A 17,922-nucleotide genomic window follows, 5' to 3' on the forward strand; every position below is an offset into this window, starting at 1 on the left:
AGGACAAGAAATTATGTTACAGGAAAAATGACAAGGGCCTCGGTATACATGCATACAGTGATGCAGACTGGGCTGCATACACAGTACATCTGGTTAAGGTGTCGGCCTGTCTGTAGGCAGTGCTCTTGTATCATGGTAAACTAAAAAGCAGCCAACAATAGCACTGTCCACTTGTGAGTTTGAGTACATTGCACTGGCAACTACTATCCAGCAGTGTCTGTATTTTGCACAGTTTGATAAATACCAGTATGCATTATGTATTTGAGGACAACCAAGGTCCGGTTGATTTGGCCAAAAACTTTGCCAATCGACAGAGGTGTAAGGTTGTGGATGTTTAAGTATCACTTCATCCAATCCACAGTGAACGGAAAAATACTCTTAGAGTATTATCGTACTGATCAGATGGTTGCATACGTGATGACCAAACCTGCAACAAAGTGTAAAGTAAAGAAGTTTACCATTGATTACATTTAAAGGGAAATGTGCTTTCGGGAGTTTGCAAACATATTTTTTAAGGTTGTGTCAAACTTATAATCATATTAATATCTAGTATTGGAGTGCTCGTGTGGATTGGTGGGTGGCGAAGAATGTGCAGGCAAACTGCATGGACTTGTTTTCTTCGAAGTGTTGTGGAATAGGCCCAGACAGGGAGTACCAGACGAGAACACCTCAAGGTCGGTGAGAAACGAGAACAACAGCATGTCTATGTGGTCGGGCTTTGCGGGGAAAACCCAACCTCCAGAGCAGCGACACCTAGACGGGGAGAAGATGGCCATCGACCAATCATCTCACAATGTTTTGCATGCTTTAATATTCATATTGTGTTTCTTTAAAACTGGGCAATCCGGAAGAATGTGTCGTCTTTTGGTGGTCACAAAAACGCACGAGTTTTAGTGTGAGGACCCGGGACCCAGGCCTGTATTAGTGCGCTTTGTCAGGAATAAACAATTGGTAAATTTGGTCTGATTGATCTACTGGTCTTCTCTTTGACAGAACAAACTCGCAAAATTGTTAGGTGCGCCAGTGTGTGGATTAGGACATAGCAATTTGTGTTAAGTGTTGATCGCAATTTGGAGTCAGATCAATAACTAAAATCCGTAACCTAACACATTGTATAATTGTTTTCTACAGTATCTGTGACTAATTTGTGGCTTGTCAAATAAAGAGCAATAAGACACACCTGTTTCTAGGTCATGTCATGTTGGCATGAACAATGGAAAGTCTTGTGCTTTCTCACTGCCTGTATAGGAGCTGCACATGTTAACTCTGTTAACGCTGATTTTGTAATGAAAAGCATAAAAAATACAAACACGCACATACATAAGCACACACACACATGTACACACACACACAGTTGAACTATTTATTGGATGCCAGTGTCAGGCTGGGAACAAGGCGGAGGACTCGGATGCAGAGTCGTTTCTTTCTCTGATTTATTCCAGCACACACACTGATCAAAAGTACAACTCAAAACGCCTCTTGCGAGGGAAAACACGTGGCAAAAAGTACAAACAAAAAGCGTCGCACTGGGGCAAGACAAAAAGGCTATGGGGATCACGGCACTAACAAAAAGCGTCGCTCGGTGGCGAGACAAAAAGGCTATGGGGATCAAGGCACTAACAAAAAGCGTCGCTCTGTGGCGAGACAAAAAGGAGGAGTCTTACTGAGAGCTCGGACGTCAAAGAATCGCTGGTGGTCGGGACGAGGCAAGACACACTGGCACAAGACAAGGGGAAGACACGGACTAAATACACACAAAATGGCGGGGACACAGGTGCTGACAATTAGTGTCAACTACACAGGTGCACACAATCGGGATCAGGGAAGACAAGACAACCAAACACCGAGGAAGGAAACACGAACTGAAACGGAAGGGATGACAAAATAAAACAGGAAGTAAAGTTACGACACCGACGAGACAGAAAACCGGAAAAATAAACGCGACCGCATGACATAACCACCCCCCCCCCCTAGGGCCGGATCCCAGACGGCCCAGGAGCCTCAGGGTGAGCTGCATAAAAGTCCTCAAACAGTCCCGGGTCCAAAATATAACTAGGCGGCACCCATTGCCGCTCCTCCGGCCCATAACCCTCCCAGTCCACCAGGTACTGCCAGCCCCGGCCTCTTCTGCGCACGTCCAATAGTTCTTTCACGGTGTAGGCCGTCCCACCTCCCACAGTCCGCGGAGGCGGGGGCGGCGCAGGACCTGGCACCAATGGACTGTCCACAACCGGCTTGACCTTCCCGACGTGAAAGGTGGGGTGGACTGCAAGGGACCTGGGCAAGCGGAGACGCACCGCGGCCGGGTGCACGACCTTGGCGATGGGGAACGGACCCACGAAGCGAGGCGCCAGTTTCCTGGAGTCCCCCCGGTGGGGGAGATCCTTGGCAGACAGCCAGACACGTTGACCTCGCTGGTACACGGGCGCCGGACGTCTCCTCCGGTCAGCCGTCCGCTTGACCCGGTCCCCCTGTCGGACCAGCGTGGCCCGTGCCGCCGACCAGACGCGACGACAGCGGCGCACCAAGGCGTGGGCCGAGGTCACCGTCACCTCCGGCTCACTGTCAGGGAAGACTGGGGGCTGGTAGCCATACACACACTTGAATGGGGACATACCTGTAGCCGTGGTGGGCAGGGAGTTGTGGGCATACTCCACCCAGGTGAGGTTCTTGCTCCACGAGGAGGGGTTCTGGGAGACCAGGCAGCGGAGACTTGTCTCCAACTGCTGGTTGATGCGTTCCGTCTGCCCGTTTGCCTCCGGATGATAGCCTGACGTGAGACTCACGGTTGCCCCTATGAGCCTGCAAAACTCCCTCCAAAACCTGGATATGAATCGGGGCCCCCTATCGGAAACAATGTCTTTCGGGAACCCATGAACCCGGAATATGTGGTCCATCATCACTGTGGCCGTTCGTTTAGCGGACGGGAGCTTGGGCAAGGCGATAAAGTGAGCCATCTTTGAGAATCTGTCTACCACCGTGAGTATGGTGGTTCGCCCATGCGAGGCCGGAAGGCCGGTGACGAAGTCCATGGATATCTCTGCCCACGGACGCGAAGGAATGTGTAGGGGATGCAGCAACCCCATACGGGCGCCGTGGGAGTTCTTATTCCGGGCGCAGACGGGACAGGCTGCAACGTAATCTTTGACGTCTGCCCTCATGGAGGGCCACCAGAATCGCTGCTGGATGACAAACAGGGTTCTGCGCATGCCCGGATGACAGGAGAGTCTGGAGGTGTGAGCCCAATGGACGACTTGGGATCGTAATTGATCGGGGACGAAAAGTCTGTTCTCCGGGCAACCACTAGGGGGTGGCTTGTTACCATTGGCCCGCTGTACCCGGCCTTCGATTGGCCAGGTCACTGCTCTCACCAGGCAATGAGGAGGCAGAATGGATTCGGGCTTCTTAATTTCTGGATCTTAGTTGTAGACATGGGAGAGGGCGTCAGGCTTGGTGTTTTTGGTTAACCGGTCTGTAAGACAGAGAAAAGTTAAAACGATTGAAAAAAAGTGACCAGCGGGCTTGGCGGGAATTCAATCTCTTAGCTGACTTTATGTATTCTAAATTCTTATGGTCTGTCCAGACCAAAAAAGGCTGCTGTGCTCCCTCCAACCAATGTCTCCATTCTTCCAATGCCAGTTTTACTGCCAACAGTTCGCGATCTCCCACATCGTAATTCTGTTCGGCGGGCGTCAGCCGTCGAGACAGGAACGGGCACGGATGGAGCTTGTTGTCGCTCTTGGCTCTCTGTGATAGAATGGCCCCTACTCCTCGATTGGAGGCGTCCACCTCAACCACAAACTGTCGTGACGGGTCGGGAAGCGTGAGGATGGGAGCGGTGCTGAAGCGGTTCTTCAGCTCCTGGAAGGCCGCCTCCGCCTCCGCCGACCAGCGGAAGGGAACCTTAGGAGACGTGAGCGCGTGCAAGGGAGCCGCCGTGGCACTGAAGCCCTTGATGAACCGCCGATAAAAATTGGCAAAACCCAGGAATTGCTGCACCTTTCTGCGTGAGTCAGGGGTAGGCCATTCCGTTACCGCGCTAACTTTCGCCGGGTCCATCTCAACTTTGCCCGGGGCTACGATGAAACCGAGAAAAGATACGGTGTTCTTGTGGAATTCACTATTCTCGGCCTTTACGTACAGTTGGTGTGCAAGGAGTCGTCGCAGCACCGTCTCAACGTGAAACCTATGGGTCTTCAGATCCGGGGAATAAATCAAAATATCATCCAAATATACGTACACAAAACGGTCCAAACAGTCTCTCAAAACATCATTTATCATGGCCTGAAACACAGCGGGAGCATTGGTGAGGCTAAATGGCATGACTAGGTATTCAAAGTGTCCTCGATGGGTGTTGAACCCTGTCTTCCATTCGTCCCCTTCCCGGATGCGCACTAGATGGTATGCGTTGCGCAGATCTAACTTTGTGAACACCCGGGCTTGCTGTAATTGGTCGAACACGGTCGACATCAGTGGGAGCGGATACCGGTTCTTGATTGTGATCTGATTGAGGGGACTATAGTCAATACAGGGACGTAGGGTGCCGTCCTTCTTGCCCACGAAAAAGAACCCCGCCCCCGCAGGCGACGATGATGGTCGAATCAGTCCTGCTTGCAGGGAGGAGTCTATATATTCGTTCAAGGCTTGCTTTTCAGGTCCCGAGAGAGAATAAAGCCTCCCCTTGGGTATAGTTGAACCCGGCAGGAGTTCAATGGCGCAATCATACGGACGGTGGGGAGGTAGGGAGGTAGCCTTGGCCTTGCTGAATACCTCGGCCCATTGGTGGTAACACGCAGGGACCCCGGTTAAGTCTGGAGTTTGCGCGTCTAGAGCAGGAGGCACAGCGCGCGGGTTAGACTTGATACAGGAATCATGACAGTTATTTCCCCTGATCCCCAGTCTATAGCGGGGTTGTGGCGTTGAAGCCATGGATACCCGAGGATGAGAGGGTTCATTGGAGAGGTCACGACATGTAGCCGTATATTCTCCTGGTGGGGCCCAATCGACAGCGAAACAGGTTCTGTTATGTGAGTTACCTCAAAAAGTGCCTGTCCATTGAGTGCCTTAGCTTTCACGGGAGTGTTCAGCAGGTCAGTCTTTACCCCCCATCGGCGAGCAAATGCCCAGTCTATAAAGCTTTCATCCGCTCCTGAGTCTATTAGTACTTCAAGTTCTATTTCTTTTCCCAGCTGTGTAATCCTGCCCTTGGGGAGCACTCGCCCCGGGGACAGAGCCGCAGAGAAGGCGCTTACCTTCAGGGTCCTCCTCACCGGACAAGAGAGAAGGAGGTGTCCGAGCTCACCGCAGTAGTAGCATCTTCCTTCCCGGCGTCGCCGTAACTTCTCCTCCTCTGTTAACTTAGCTCTGCCCAACTGCATCGGTTCTGGCTCCTGGCGCTGCCGATCCCCGTCCGGCCTGGAGTGGTTAGCGTCTAGGACGGAAGGACCGGCTACTGGGACGAAGGCGGGGGCGTTCCTGCTTCGGTGCTTCCTCCACTCTTGTAGCCGGTTGTCTGTGTGGATAGCCAGAGCGATGAGGGCGTCGAGGTCGGTGGGAAGATCTAGGGGGATTAGCTGATCCTGTATGGATCCAGAGAGGCCCCGGAGGAAGATGTCATACAGTGCCGTCGCGTTCCAACCGCACTCCGCGGCCAGCGTGCGGAAACGGATGGCGTAGTCTCCGACGGTCTCTTGTCCCTGGACTATCTGACAGAGTTGGCGAGCCTTTTCTCGGTCAGCGGAGATTGGGTCGAACACCGTTCGCAGAGCCTTGATAAAAGCGGGGAGAGAGCGACAGGAGATGGAATCCCTGGCCCATTCCGCGGTGGCCCACGTGCGGGCCCTTCCCGTCAGGTATGATACCATGTAGGCCACCTTGGAGCGCTCGGTGGGGAAATCTGCTGGGGACCTCTCAAAGTGCATCTCGCATTCAGTAATAAAGGCCCGGCTAAGGCCGGGTTCACCGGAGTAGCGCTCTGGAGGAGCCAGTCTGGCACCGCCGGTCATGGGAGCTATTGCAAGGGGAGTAACTGGGGAAGCAGCGGGTGTACTGGAGGTCGCTGCTGGTCCCGCGTTTAAGAGCGAGAGCACGTCCTGCATTTGCTGACCCAGCTTTGCTACTTGGGTGGCGACCGCTCCTCTGAAGTCTTATTGACTCTTAGCGAGTCCTCGGATTTCTTCACCCAAGTCGCCCATTTGCCTCTGGTGCTGGGCGAGCTGTGAGGCATGGGAGCGCACTGCGGCGCACAGGTGCTCCGACTCTGCCGAGTCCATGTCTGGCCAGTGTGTACTGTCAGGCTGGGAACAAGGCGGAGGACTCGGATGCAGAGTCGTTTCTTTCGCTGATTTATTCCAGCACACACACTGATCAAAAGTACAACTCAAAACGCCTCTTGCGAGGGAAAACACGTGGCAAAAAGTACAAACAAAAAGTGTCGCACTGGGGCGAGACAAAAAGGCTATGGGGATCACGGCACTAACAAAAAGCGTCGCTCGGTGGCGAGACAAAAAGGCTATGGGGATCAAGGCACTAACAAAAAGCGTCGCTCTGTGGCGAGACAAAAAGGAGGAGTCTTACTGAGAGCTCGGACGTCAAAGAATCGCTGGTGGTCGGGACGAGGCAAGACACACTGGCACAAGACAAGGGGAAGACACGGACTAAATACACACAAAAGGGCGGGGACACAGGTGCTGACAATTAGTGTCAACTACACAGGTGCACACAATCGGGATCAGGGAAGACAAGACAACCAAACACCGAGGAAGGAAACACGAACTGAAACGGAAGGGATGACAAAATAAAACAGGAAGTAAAGTTACGACACCGACGAGACAGAAAACCGGAAAAATAAACGCGACCGCATGACAGCCAGAAAGATCAAACCACGCCGTGAAGCCTTTTTTTGAAAGATTGCGCCCACCTCCAGGAATCTTAGTATTATACTCCAGTGGTCCCCAACGTTTTTTGCGCCACGGACCGGTTACGTGTCAGAAATATTTTCGCGGACCGGCCTTTATATAACTAAATAATACATTTATATAAATAAATAATACATTTATAATAAATATATAAATAAGATGAAATAAAATGATACGACTGGCATAAAAACTGTCACGTCTCGTCCCCAACTGCTCCACTATGTGTCTGTTGTCTTGGTTTCTGTCTGTGTGCTCGCCCCTCCCCTCCTGTGTGCCCATGATCAGTGTGATTATTCCCACCTGCCTCTCGTTACCTGTCGTGTATATAAGTCTTGTCTGCCCCTCACTCCCGGTCGGATCATTGGTTGTGGTCGTTCGGTGTTGGATTTACGTTGTGTGTTCATGTCATGATGTTTTTTTTTTATCCTGGTTCCTGTCATTGGTAATGTCACCCTGTCTTTTTGTTTCACGTCTTTTTGGTCAGTCTCGTTGTTAGGTTTTGTTAGGTCATGTCAGTTGCCAAGTCCGTTAGTTTGCCTTTTTTGAGTTCACCAATAAACCCTGGTCCAAGCTGCACTTGGTCGTCCTGCTCCATGCTCCACCCGACCGTGACAAAAACAAGTACAAACAACATAAGAATTAAAGAGAAATGTGCTTTCAGCAGTTTGCAAACATTTTTTTAAGGTTGTGTTAAACTTATAATCATATTAATATAATATCTAGTATTGGAGTGCTCGTGTGGATTGGTGGGTGCCGAAGAATGTGGAGGCAAACTGCATGAACTTGTTTTCTTCGAAGTGTTGTGGAATAGGCCCAGACAGGGAGTACCGGACGAGAACACCTCAAGGTCGGTGAGAAACGAGAACAACAGCATGTCTATGTGGTCGGGCTTCGCGGGGAAAACCCAACCTCCAGACCAGCGACACCTAGACGGGGAGGAGATGGCCATCGACCAATCATCTCACAATGTTTTGCATGCTTTAATATTCATATTGTGTTTCTTTAAAACTGGGCAATCCAGAAGAATGTGTCGTCTTTTGGTGGTCACAAAAACGCACGAGTTTTAGTGTGAGGGACCCGGGACCCAGGCCTGTATTAGTGCGCTTTGTCAGGAATAAACAATTGGTAAATTTGGTCTGATTGATCTACTGGTCTTCTCTTTGACAGAAAGAACTCGCAAAATTGTTAGGTGCGCCAGTGTGTGGATTGGGACATAGCAACTCATGTGTTAAGTGTTGATCGCAATTTGGAGTCAGATCAATAACTAAAATCCGTAACCTAACAGAATAAAACTCACCATTACGTTGAATTAGTGGGAGCACTGAGCTTGTGGTTAAGGTTTGTCTTTTAATGTAGGATGCTTGGTCGCCATGTGCCGAAGCAGATTTGAAGGCTTCATTGCCTCGTTAGCTAGCCTGTCGCCACATATTATGCAGAGTGGGCTTGGCGCATCAGAGTCAACGGTGGTGATAAATCCATATTTTAAGTAGGACTCTGGAATATTTTTTTAAATGCAGCTTTCCTTTTCTTAGAAGTCGTAGCCTCTTCTTCCGTCTCCTCATTGGGCTTTTTTCCCTTTCCGAAGAAGCCTTCCAAACATCTCTGTTTCCTGCTCATTTTTGCTTGGTTCGCGGGCTCGACTGACGTGGCATGTCATGTGACAGAAACAAGCGTTTTGACCTGAACCGACAGGTGAAATTGGGAGAGAATCGCCAATTTTTTCAAAATAAATTCTTACTCATTTTTGCTAGCTTTGCGGGCTCGACTGGGGAAACATGTCACGTGACCGGGACAAGCGACTTGACCTGAATGAATTGATCGTCGATTAAAAAAAAAAAAGAAAAAAAAAAGAAATTCCTGTGCGGCTTGGCGGCCCGGTATCAAGTGACGGACCGGCCCGGTGGTTGGGGACCACTGCTCTAGACCACCCACCCACAAGGGTTGACTCTGCCTAGCCCATGTGAGCTCTATGGCCTGAACTGAAATCAACTAAGTGTGCCAAGAGTAGATAAGATGTCAAACCATACGGAAAGGTCACAGTAACAGAATAGCCTAGTTTAAGTCAGCTGTCTAATTATTAAGAGGCCTAATATAACAATGTAGTGTAGTGTAGTGTACTGTAGTGTAGTGTAGTGTAGTGTAGTGTGTACCGTATATTTCGAACTATAAGGTGCAACTTTTTCCCCAAATTTTGAACCCTGCGGCTTATAGTCCAGAGTGGCTTATATTGGATTTTTTCCGTGATTTTTGTAATGACTTGATTACTTTTATACACTCGTAAAAAGGCTGTGGACCGCTGTTTTGCGGCACCGCTTTGCTGGGCAGAGGGATATGTGACACGGTCACTGGGGAGAAAAGTGGTGTGTTGATCGCATGTCGCTAGGCAAATAGTGCCGTATAATTCACACAAAGAAGAGACAGAACGACATCAAGACGGACATTACTGAAAGGAAGCTTTTATACACAAACCGTCATTATGGGGGACAAAAGAAGGATTTTTTCCGTGATTTTTGTGATGACTTGATCACTTTTATACACTCATAAAAAGGCTGTGCACCGCTGATGTGCGGCACCGCTTTGCTGGGCGGAAGAATATGTGACACAGTCACTGGGGAGAAAAATGGTGTGTTGATCGCATGTTCATCCGCCAGGCAAATGGTGCCGTATAATTCACACAAAGAAGAGACAGAACGAAATCAAGACGGACATTACTGAAAGGAAGCTTTTATACACAAACCGTCATTATGGGGACAAAAGAAGTGATTTTTGTGATGACTTGATCACTTTTATACACTCGTAAAAAGGCTGTGGACCACTGTTGTGCCTAATAGAGCTGCGTCAAGGATCTTGCAGTGTTGCTGAATTTTTTGTTGCTTTCAGAATGCTGCTAAGAGCCATTTTAATGACGAAAAACTCCAGGAATTTCTTTTTAGTGCATTGAATGAGCTCATTCAAGATGTGTTGGCTTTGTGTGACTAATCTAATAGTCTGGACCACTTAATTGATCTTTGGGTGAAACCTGACTGCCCAACTGTGTGAGAGACAATGGGAAAGTGATTCCACATACCCAGCTTTGTCTGTTATTCCTCCATCACCACAACATGACTTATTGTTTCTGGTGGCCCTTAAATTCCCCTCCATTGAAGCATGCAAAGAAGCAAAGCCTCAGCAACTAGGACATCCACATCTGTCTGCAATGGAGGCTGTGTGCCGGCACAGTGCTAAATTATGTTTATATTGTGGACAGAATGGCTGCTACATGGCTGAGTCTCAGAGTCATTACTGTGCAATAACATCCTGCTCTCGATGCTTTACCTTTGGATTGTCCATTTTATGTATACTATGTGTCCTCTCTGCATCCATTGCAGCCTGGTCATCCTGGAAGAGGGATCGTGCCATCTGTGGTCTCTTCTCAAGGTTTCCCCTAGTAGGAGATTTGAGTTTTTCCTTGCCCTCCTGGGAGTTTAAGATCAGGGGATGTTTGAGAATAATTGTCAATTTTTGCACCTGCTGTCCTCAATGTTGCTATAGACGTCTATTAGACGTCTGGTCTATGTATCGACCTAATTTAGATGTCTAAAATTGGTCTATGTACAGACCTAAAATCCATCCATCCATCTTCTTCCGCTTATCCGGGGTCGGGTCGCGGGGGCAGCAGCTTTAGGAGGGACTCCCAGACTTCCCTCTCCCCAGCCACTTCATCCAGCTCATCCCAAGGCGTTCCCAGGCCAGCTGAGAGACATAGTCTCTCCAGCGTGTCCTGGGTCGTCCCCGGGGTCTCCTACTGGTGGGACATGCCCGTAACACCTCCCCAGGGAGGCGTCCAGGAGGCATCCTGATAAGATGCCCGAGCAACCTCATCTGGCTCCTCTCAACGTGGAGGAGTAGCGACTCTACTCCGAGTCTCTCCCGGATGACCGAGCTTCTCACCCTATCTCTAAGGGAGAGCCCAGACATCCTGCGGAGAAAACTCATTTTGTCCGTTTGTATCCGAGATCTCGTTCTTTCGGTCACGACCCATAGCTCGTGACCATAGGTGAAGGTAGGAGCGTAAATCGACCGGTAAATTGAGAGCTTTGCCTTTTGGCTCAGCTCTCTCTTCACGACAACGGACCGGTACAGGGTCCGCATTACTGCCAACGCTGCACCGATCCGCCTGTCGATCTCACGCTCCATCCTCCCCTCACTCGTGAACAAGACTCCAAGATACTTGAACTCCTCCACTTGGGGCAGGATCTCATCCCCGATCCGGAGAGGGCATTCCACCCTTTTCCGACCGAGGAACATGGACTCGGATTTGGAAGTGCTGACCCTCATCACGACCGCTTCACACTCGGCTGCGAACCGTTCCAGCAAGAGCTGGAGATCACGGCCTGAAGAAGCCAACAGCACCACGTCATCTGCAAAAAGCAGAGACGCGATGCTGAGGTCCCCAAACCGAACCCCCTCAACGGCTCGGCTGCGCCTAGAAATTCTGTCCATAAAAATTATGAACAGAATCGGTGACAAAGGGCAGCCTTGGCGGAGTCCAACCCTCACTGGGAACGAATCCGACTTACTGCCGGAAATGCGGACCAGACTCTGGCATTGGTGATACAGGGACCGAACCGCCCTTATCAGTTGGCTTGGCACCCCGTACTCCCGAAGCACCCTCCACAGAACCTCCCGAGGGACACGGTCGAACGCCTTCTCCAAGTCCACAAAACACATGTGGACTGGTTTGGCGAACTCCCATGCACCCTCGAGGATCCTGCCGAAGGTGTAGAGCTGGTCCACTGTTCCACGACCAGGACGAAAGCCACACTGCTCCTCCTGAATCCGAGGTTCGACCTCCCAACGGACCCTCCTCTCCAGCACCCCTGAATAGACCTTACCAGGGAGGCTGAGGAGTGTGATTCCCCTGTAATTGGAACACATCCTCCGGTCCCCCTTCTTAAAGAGGGGAACCACCACTCCAGTCTGCCACTCCAGAGGCACTGTCCCCGATGTCCACGCAACGTTGTAGAGGCGTGTCAGCCATGACAGCCCCACAACATCCAGAGCCTTTAAGAACTCCGGGCGGATCTCATCCACCCCCGGGGCCTTGCCACAGAGGAGTTTTTAACTACCTCAGTGACTTCGACCCCAGAGATTGGAGAATCTGCCTCAGAGTCTCCAGGCCCTGCTTCCTCAATGGAAGGCGTGTAGGTGGAATTGAGGAGGTCTTCGAAGTATTCTCCCCACCGACTCACGACGTCCCGAGTCGAGGTCAGCAGCACGCCATCCCCTCTGTAAACAGTGTTGACGTTGCACTGCTTCCCCCTCCTGAGACTCTAGTTGGTGGACCAGAATTTCCTCGAAGCCGTCCGAAAGTCATTCTCCATGGCCACACCAAACTCCTCCCACGCCCGGGTTTTTGCCTCAGCAACCGCCGAAGCCGCGCTCCGCTTGGCCATCCGGTACCTGTCAGCTGCCTCCGGAGTCCCGCAGGCCAAAACGGCCCGATAGGACTCCTTCTTCAGCTTGACGGCATCCCTTACCGCCGGTGTCCACCGGCGGGTTCGGGGATTGCCGCCACAACAGGCACCAACGACCTTACGGCCACAGCTCCGGTCAGCCGCCTCAACAATGGAGGCGCGGAACATGGTCCACTCAGACTCAATGTCCCCCGCCTCCCCCGGGACGTGGGAAAAGCTCTGCCGGAGGTGGGAGTTGAAGCTCTTCCTGACAGGAGATTCTGCCAGACGTTCCCAGCAGACCCTCACAGAGCGTTTGGGTCTGCCAGGTCGGACCGGCATCTTCCCCCACCATCGGAGCCAACCCACCACCAGGTAGTGATCAGTTGACAGCTCCGACCCTCTCTTCACCCGAGTGTCCAAAACATGCGGCCGCAAATCCGATGACGCGACTACAAAGTCGATCATCGAACTGCGGCCTAGGGTGTCCTGGTGCCAAGTGCACACATGGACACCCTTATGCTTGAACATGGTGTTCATTATTGAAAATCCGTGTCGAGCACAGAAGTCCAACAATAGAACACCGCTAGGGTTCAGATCGGGGGGGGCGTTCCTCCCAATCACGCCCTTCCAGGTCTCACTTTCATTGCCCACGTGAGCATTGAAGTCACCCAGTAGAACGATGGAATCCCCAGAAGGAGCGCTCTCCAGCACTTCCTCCAGGGACCCCAAGAAGGGTGGGTACTCTGAGCTGCCGTTTGGTGCATAGACACAAACAACAGTCAGGACCCGTCCCCCCACCCGAAGGCGGAGGGAGGCTACCCTCTCGTTCACCGGGGTGAACCCCAATGTGCAGGCGCCCAGCCGGGGGGCAATAAGTATACCCACACCTGCTCGACGCCTCTCACCGTGGGCAACTCCAGAGTGGAAGAGAGTCCAGCCCCTCTCGAGAGGGCTTGTACAGGAACCCAAACTGTGCGTGAGGGCTAGTCCGACTATATCTAGTCGGAATTTTTCTGCCTCGCACACCAGCTCGGGCTCCTTTCCAGCCAGAGAGGTGACATTCCATGTCCCAAGAGCCAGCTTCTGCAGCCGGGGATCAGACCGCCAAGGTCCCTGCCTTTGGCTGCCGCCCAGCTCACATTGCACCCGACTCCTTCGGCCCCTCCCACAGGTGGTGAGCCCATGGGAAGGGGGACCCACGTTTCCATTTCGGGCTATGCCCGGCCGGGCCCCATGGGCGAAGGCCCGGCCACCAGACGCTCGCCTTCGAGCCCTGCCTCCAGGCCTGGCTCCAGAGGGAGGTCCCGGTGACCCGCGTCCGGGCGAGGGAAAACAAAGTCCATTTGTGTTTTTCGTCATAAGGGGCTTGGGTGAGCCGTGCTTTGTCTGATCCCTCACCTAGGACCCGTTTGCCATGGGTGACCCTACCAGGGGCATGAAGCCCCCGACAACATGGCTCCTAGGATCATAGGGGCACGCAAACCCCTCCACCACGATAAGGTGACGACTCACGGAGGGGGAGACCTAATATTTTTAATTTAGATGTCAGACCTAAAATAGACATCTAAATTAAAAACATCAAATATGATCATATTTCGAAATTTTAAAGACTCAACCAGCTGTTATTTGTATAAATAATGTACAGAAGTGGTTTGGCTTTGTTTTTAACAACCATATTGATCCGTACATGTGAAGTGGTTATTTCTGTAACCTGATATAGACGTTTATTTTAGGTTATTTTATAGACCTAAAATAGACGACTAAATTAGGTCTATGTGTCGACCTAAAATACACGTCTAAATTAGGTCTATATATAGACCTAAAATAGACAACAAATTTAAATCCACTAAATATGAAATATTAAACCATAAACCAGCTTTAGGTTGTATAAATAATGAACAGAGGTTGCATTGTTTTGTTTTGAACGACCATTGATCCGGGTGAAGTGTGGTTATATCTGTTACCTTATCAACGTCTATATTAGGTCGATGTATAGACCTAATTTAGATGTTTATTTTAGGTCTACACAGACCAAATTTAGACATCTATTTTAGGTCTATAGAATAACCTAAAATAGACATCTATTTTAGGTCTACACATAGACCTAAAATAGATGATAAAATTAAATAATCAAATATGAAATATTAAACCCCAAACCATTCTGTAAGTTGTATACATAATGTACAGAAGTCACGTTGCTTTGTTTTAAACAACCATTGACCTGTGTGAAGTGTGGTTATTTCTGTGACCTGATTTTAGGTCTATGGAATAACCTAAAATAGATGACAAAATTAAATCCATCAAATATGATCATATTAAACCCAAAACAAGTTGTGTTGTTTTGTTTTAAACAACCATTGATCCGTGTAAAGTGTCATTGGGGCAATGGAATAACCTAAAATATACGACAAAATTAAATCCATCGAATATAAAATATTAAACCCAAAACCATTCTGTAAGTTGCATAAATAATGTACAGAAGTTGTGATGCTTTGTTTTAAACAACCATTGATCCGTGTGAAGTGTGGGTATTTCTGTTACCTGATATTAGAGAGAATAGAATTGGAGAGTGCGGAGGCTTCGTGGCCGTTTGTCTACCGTCGATCATCGGACACAAAGTATGGCTGCGGATCAAGAGGTTTGTACGGCTTCGTGCACCAACTGCACCCTTCTCTTAGAGAGGTTGTCCCTGCTAGAGGGACGTGTCCGCCAGCTAGAGCAGAATAGTGCGATAACAGTAGATGTGGCGGACACAGACGCGGACTGTAGTCAGCCCGCGAGCCCAGTTAGCATTAGCCCCAAGCGGCTTGCTAATGCGATGAGTCAGGTAAGCCGCATAGCCGTCCAAAGTCATCTCGGTCTACTGGCCCTCACACTTTGGTCATAGGTGACTCCATTACCCGAAATATTACGCTTAAATATCCAGCCACCGTAATGTGTATTCTGGGTACAGAGCACCCGACATAGAAGCTAATCTTAGGGAGCTGACTCGCAATAGGCCTAGTCAACAGCGTAGTTCCAACAACATTAGCTACTCGGACACACGTCGGTGCCAATGATGTTAGGATGAGAATATTAGAGATCACAAAGAAAAACATAGCGGAAAAACAGAGGACTTGTGATCTCGCCAGAAAGATGAGTCGGCATCGAGTATTTGTCTGTGGCCCCCTGCCTGGGAGAGGCAATGATGAGAGGTTTAGTAGATTAGTCTCCCTTAATCGATGGATGTCTGGGTTCTGTAAAAAGCAGGGACTGTATTTTATAGATAACTGGTCCTCCTTCTGGGGCCGCCCCGACCTGCTGAGGAAGGACGGCCTTCACCCTAACCGTGAAGGCGCCTTCACTCTTTCTAGGAATATAGATTACTGTTTGAGCCACTCATGACAGGTCACTTTAGAGCAGGCCGGGGCACAGGTGATTAGACCATCTGTTAGGATGGGTTTGGAGTCTGTTAAGTTAAAGTTACTAGTGCTAGGCTAGACTTCCAGCATGCGCATAGCTCCTTATGTAGACTAGAGCGTCACAGTTGGAATAGTGCTACAGTACACGTGAACACACTTTCTACTGGAGTAGTAGACAAATCCAATCACTCCACCCCGACCGGTATCGCTGATGAAACGGTGCCTGTTTCAGATAATTTTAATAATAATAATTAATATCAAATTCCCACGGTCGTACCATCCCACCGCGCTAATAAACATTTGAGGGGTGATGTCAGGCCTAGAGAACACAATCTTACTCGCATTTCGTTTAAAAATCCTCCGATAGATACGAACCCTGATCGACCGATTACACTTAAACTCGGTCTTATGAATATTAGATCGCTTCATACGAAAGCAGTTCTCGTTAATGACCTCATCACGGAACATAATCTAAACGTTTTTGGTCTTTGCAAGACCTGGTTAAAACCTAATGAACTGCTGCCGCTTAGCGAGGCCTCGCCTCCAAATGTTGTGAGCTTGTATTTAAACGTATTTAAAAAATTTTAAGTTCTCACTGTCCGATCCACCACTTTTATATTTACCGTCCACCCGGGGCTTACTCTGGCTTCCTGGATGAATTTTCAGAATTCGTGGCTGATCTAGTGACAAATGCGTATAATATAATAATCATGGGCGATTTCAATATTCACATGAATTTACCGTCAGAGCCACTTACTTCGGCGTTTCAGACTTTAACTGATACATTTGGTTTTACGCAAGCCGTACAGGCAGCAACGCATAAGAATGGAAATACCTTAGATCTGGTATTATCCCGAGGACTTGCAGTCTCAAATATAACAGTACTGCCATACACTACTGTTTTGTCTGATCATTACTTAATAAAATTTGAAATTTTAGTTCTTTGTCAAAGACAAGAGAGCAATCAGAATTATAGCAGCCGTAATATTAACTCCATGACTGCAACTGCGCTATCTGAGTCACTGTCGCCGGCAACTGCCATATTTCCCGCATATATCAGCTCTATTGATAATCTTACAAATGAATTCAATGCAACATTGTTAAATGCCATCGACTCGGTGGCGCCGCTACATCTGAAAACTCGCCGTAGATTGCCTACTCTGTGGTTCACAGATGAAACACGTACGCTTAAGCAATTATGTAGAAAGCATGAGCGCAGATGGCGTTTAACCAAACTTGAGGTTTTCCATCAGGCATGCCAGGACAGCCTCCTGAAATATAAAGATGCGCTTATCTTGGCAAAAACTCGTTATTTTTCGCAAGTCATTAATCTCAATAAAAACAATCCTAAATACCTATTTGCTACAGTGGCAAAGCTAACACTACGCCAGCCGACCCCCGATAGCTCCTTCCACTCAGCTAACGAGTTCATGAAATTTTTTGCTCGAAAGATTGAATCCATTAGGGATGAGATCAAGAATACCATTCCAATCTCTCAGTCGAGACCGCCGATTACTGGCGCTGATGATGATGCAATAACCCTCTCAAATTTTAAAAGCGTGTCCCTTGAAAGGCTTACACAATTGGTTAGTGCGGCTAAACAAACAACATGTTTACTCGACCCGCTTCCAGCCAAACTACTTAAAGAATTATTTCAAATTTTAGGACCGTCCGTCTTAAATATAATCAATCTGTCTGTCTCCTCTGGGATAGTGCCAACAGCCTTTAAAACCGCTATCATTAAACTGTTACTTAAGCGACCAAATCTTGACCCGGACTGTCTCAGTAATTATAGGCCAGTTTCAAACCTCCCATTCATAGGAAAACTTCTTGAAAAAGTAGTAGCGCAGTAGCTTATTGATGGCATGGTCGCCAATAATCAATATGAATCTTTTCAGTCTGGTTTTAGAGCTAACCATTCCACTGAGACAGCACTTGCTGAAGTGATTAATGATCTCCTCATAGCTATGGATTCAAACACTTCATCTGTATTGTTACTACTCGAGCTTAGTGCTGCCTTCAACACTGTAGACTTCGATATTTTAGTAGGGCGTCTTAAAAGTTGTGTTGGTATTTCAGGGTCAGCACTAGGCTGGTTCCATTCCTATCTATCAGACAGGACGCACCGAGTGGTCCATGGCAATACGTCCTCTGAGCTCTATAATG

General features: G+C 49.1%; 2 protein-coding genes across 4 annotated transcripts in view; one reads left to right on the forward strand and one right to left on the reverse strand.

Moving 5' to 3' along the window:
- Positions 1–17,922, reverse strand: part of exoc3l1 (exocyst complex component 3-like 1) — a 110,755-nt gene that overhangs the window by 80,335 nt on the left and 12,498 nt on the right. The window lies entirely within an intron of this gene.
- LOC137840369 (uncharacterized) lies at positions 249–17,347 on the forward strand. The gene is given in 4 exon segments (XM_068651089.1): positions 249–276; positions 16,124–16,351; positions 16,354–16,874; positions 17,330–17,347. Coding segments are annotated over 4 exon segments (795 nt in total).

The sequence above is a fragment of the Syngnathus scovelli genome, chromosome 6, assembly GCF_024217435.2.
Source record: "Syngnathus scovelli strain Florida chromosome 6, RoL_Ssco_1.2, whole genome shotgun sequence".
Classification (NCBI taxonomy): Eukaryota; Metazoa; Chordata; class Actinopteri; order Syngnathiformes; family Syngnathidae; genus Syngnathus; species Syngnathus scovelli.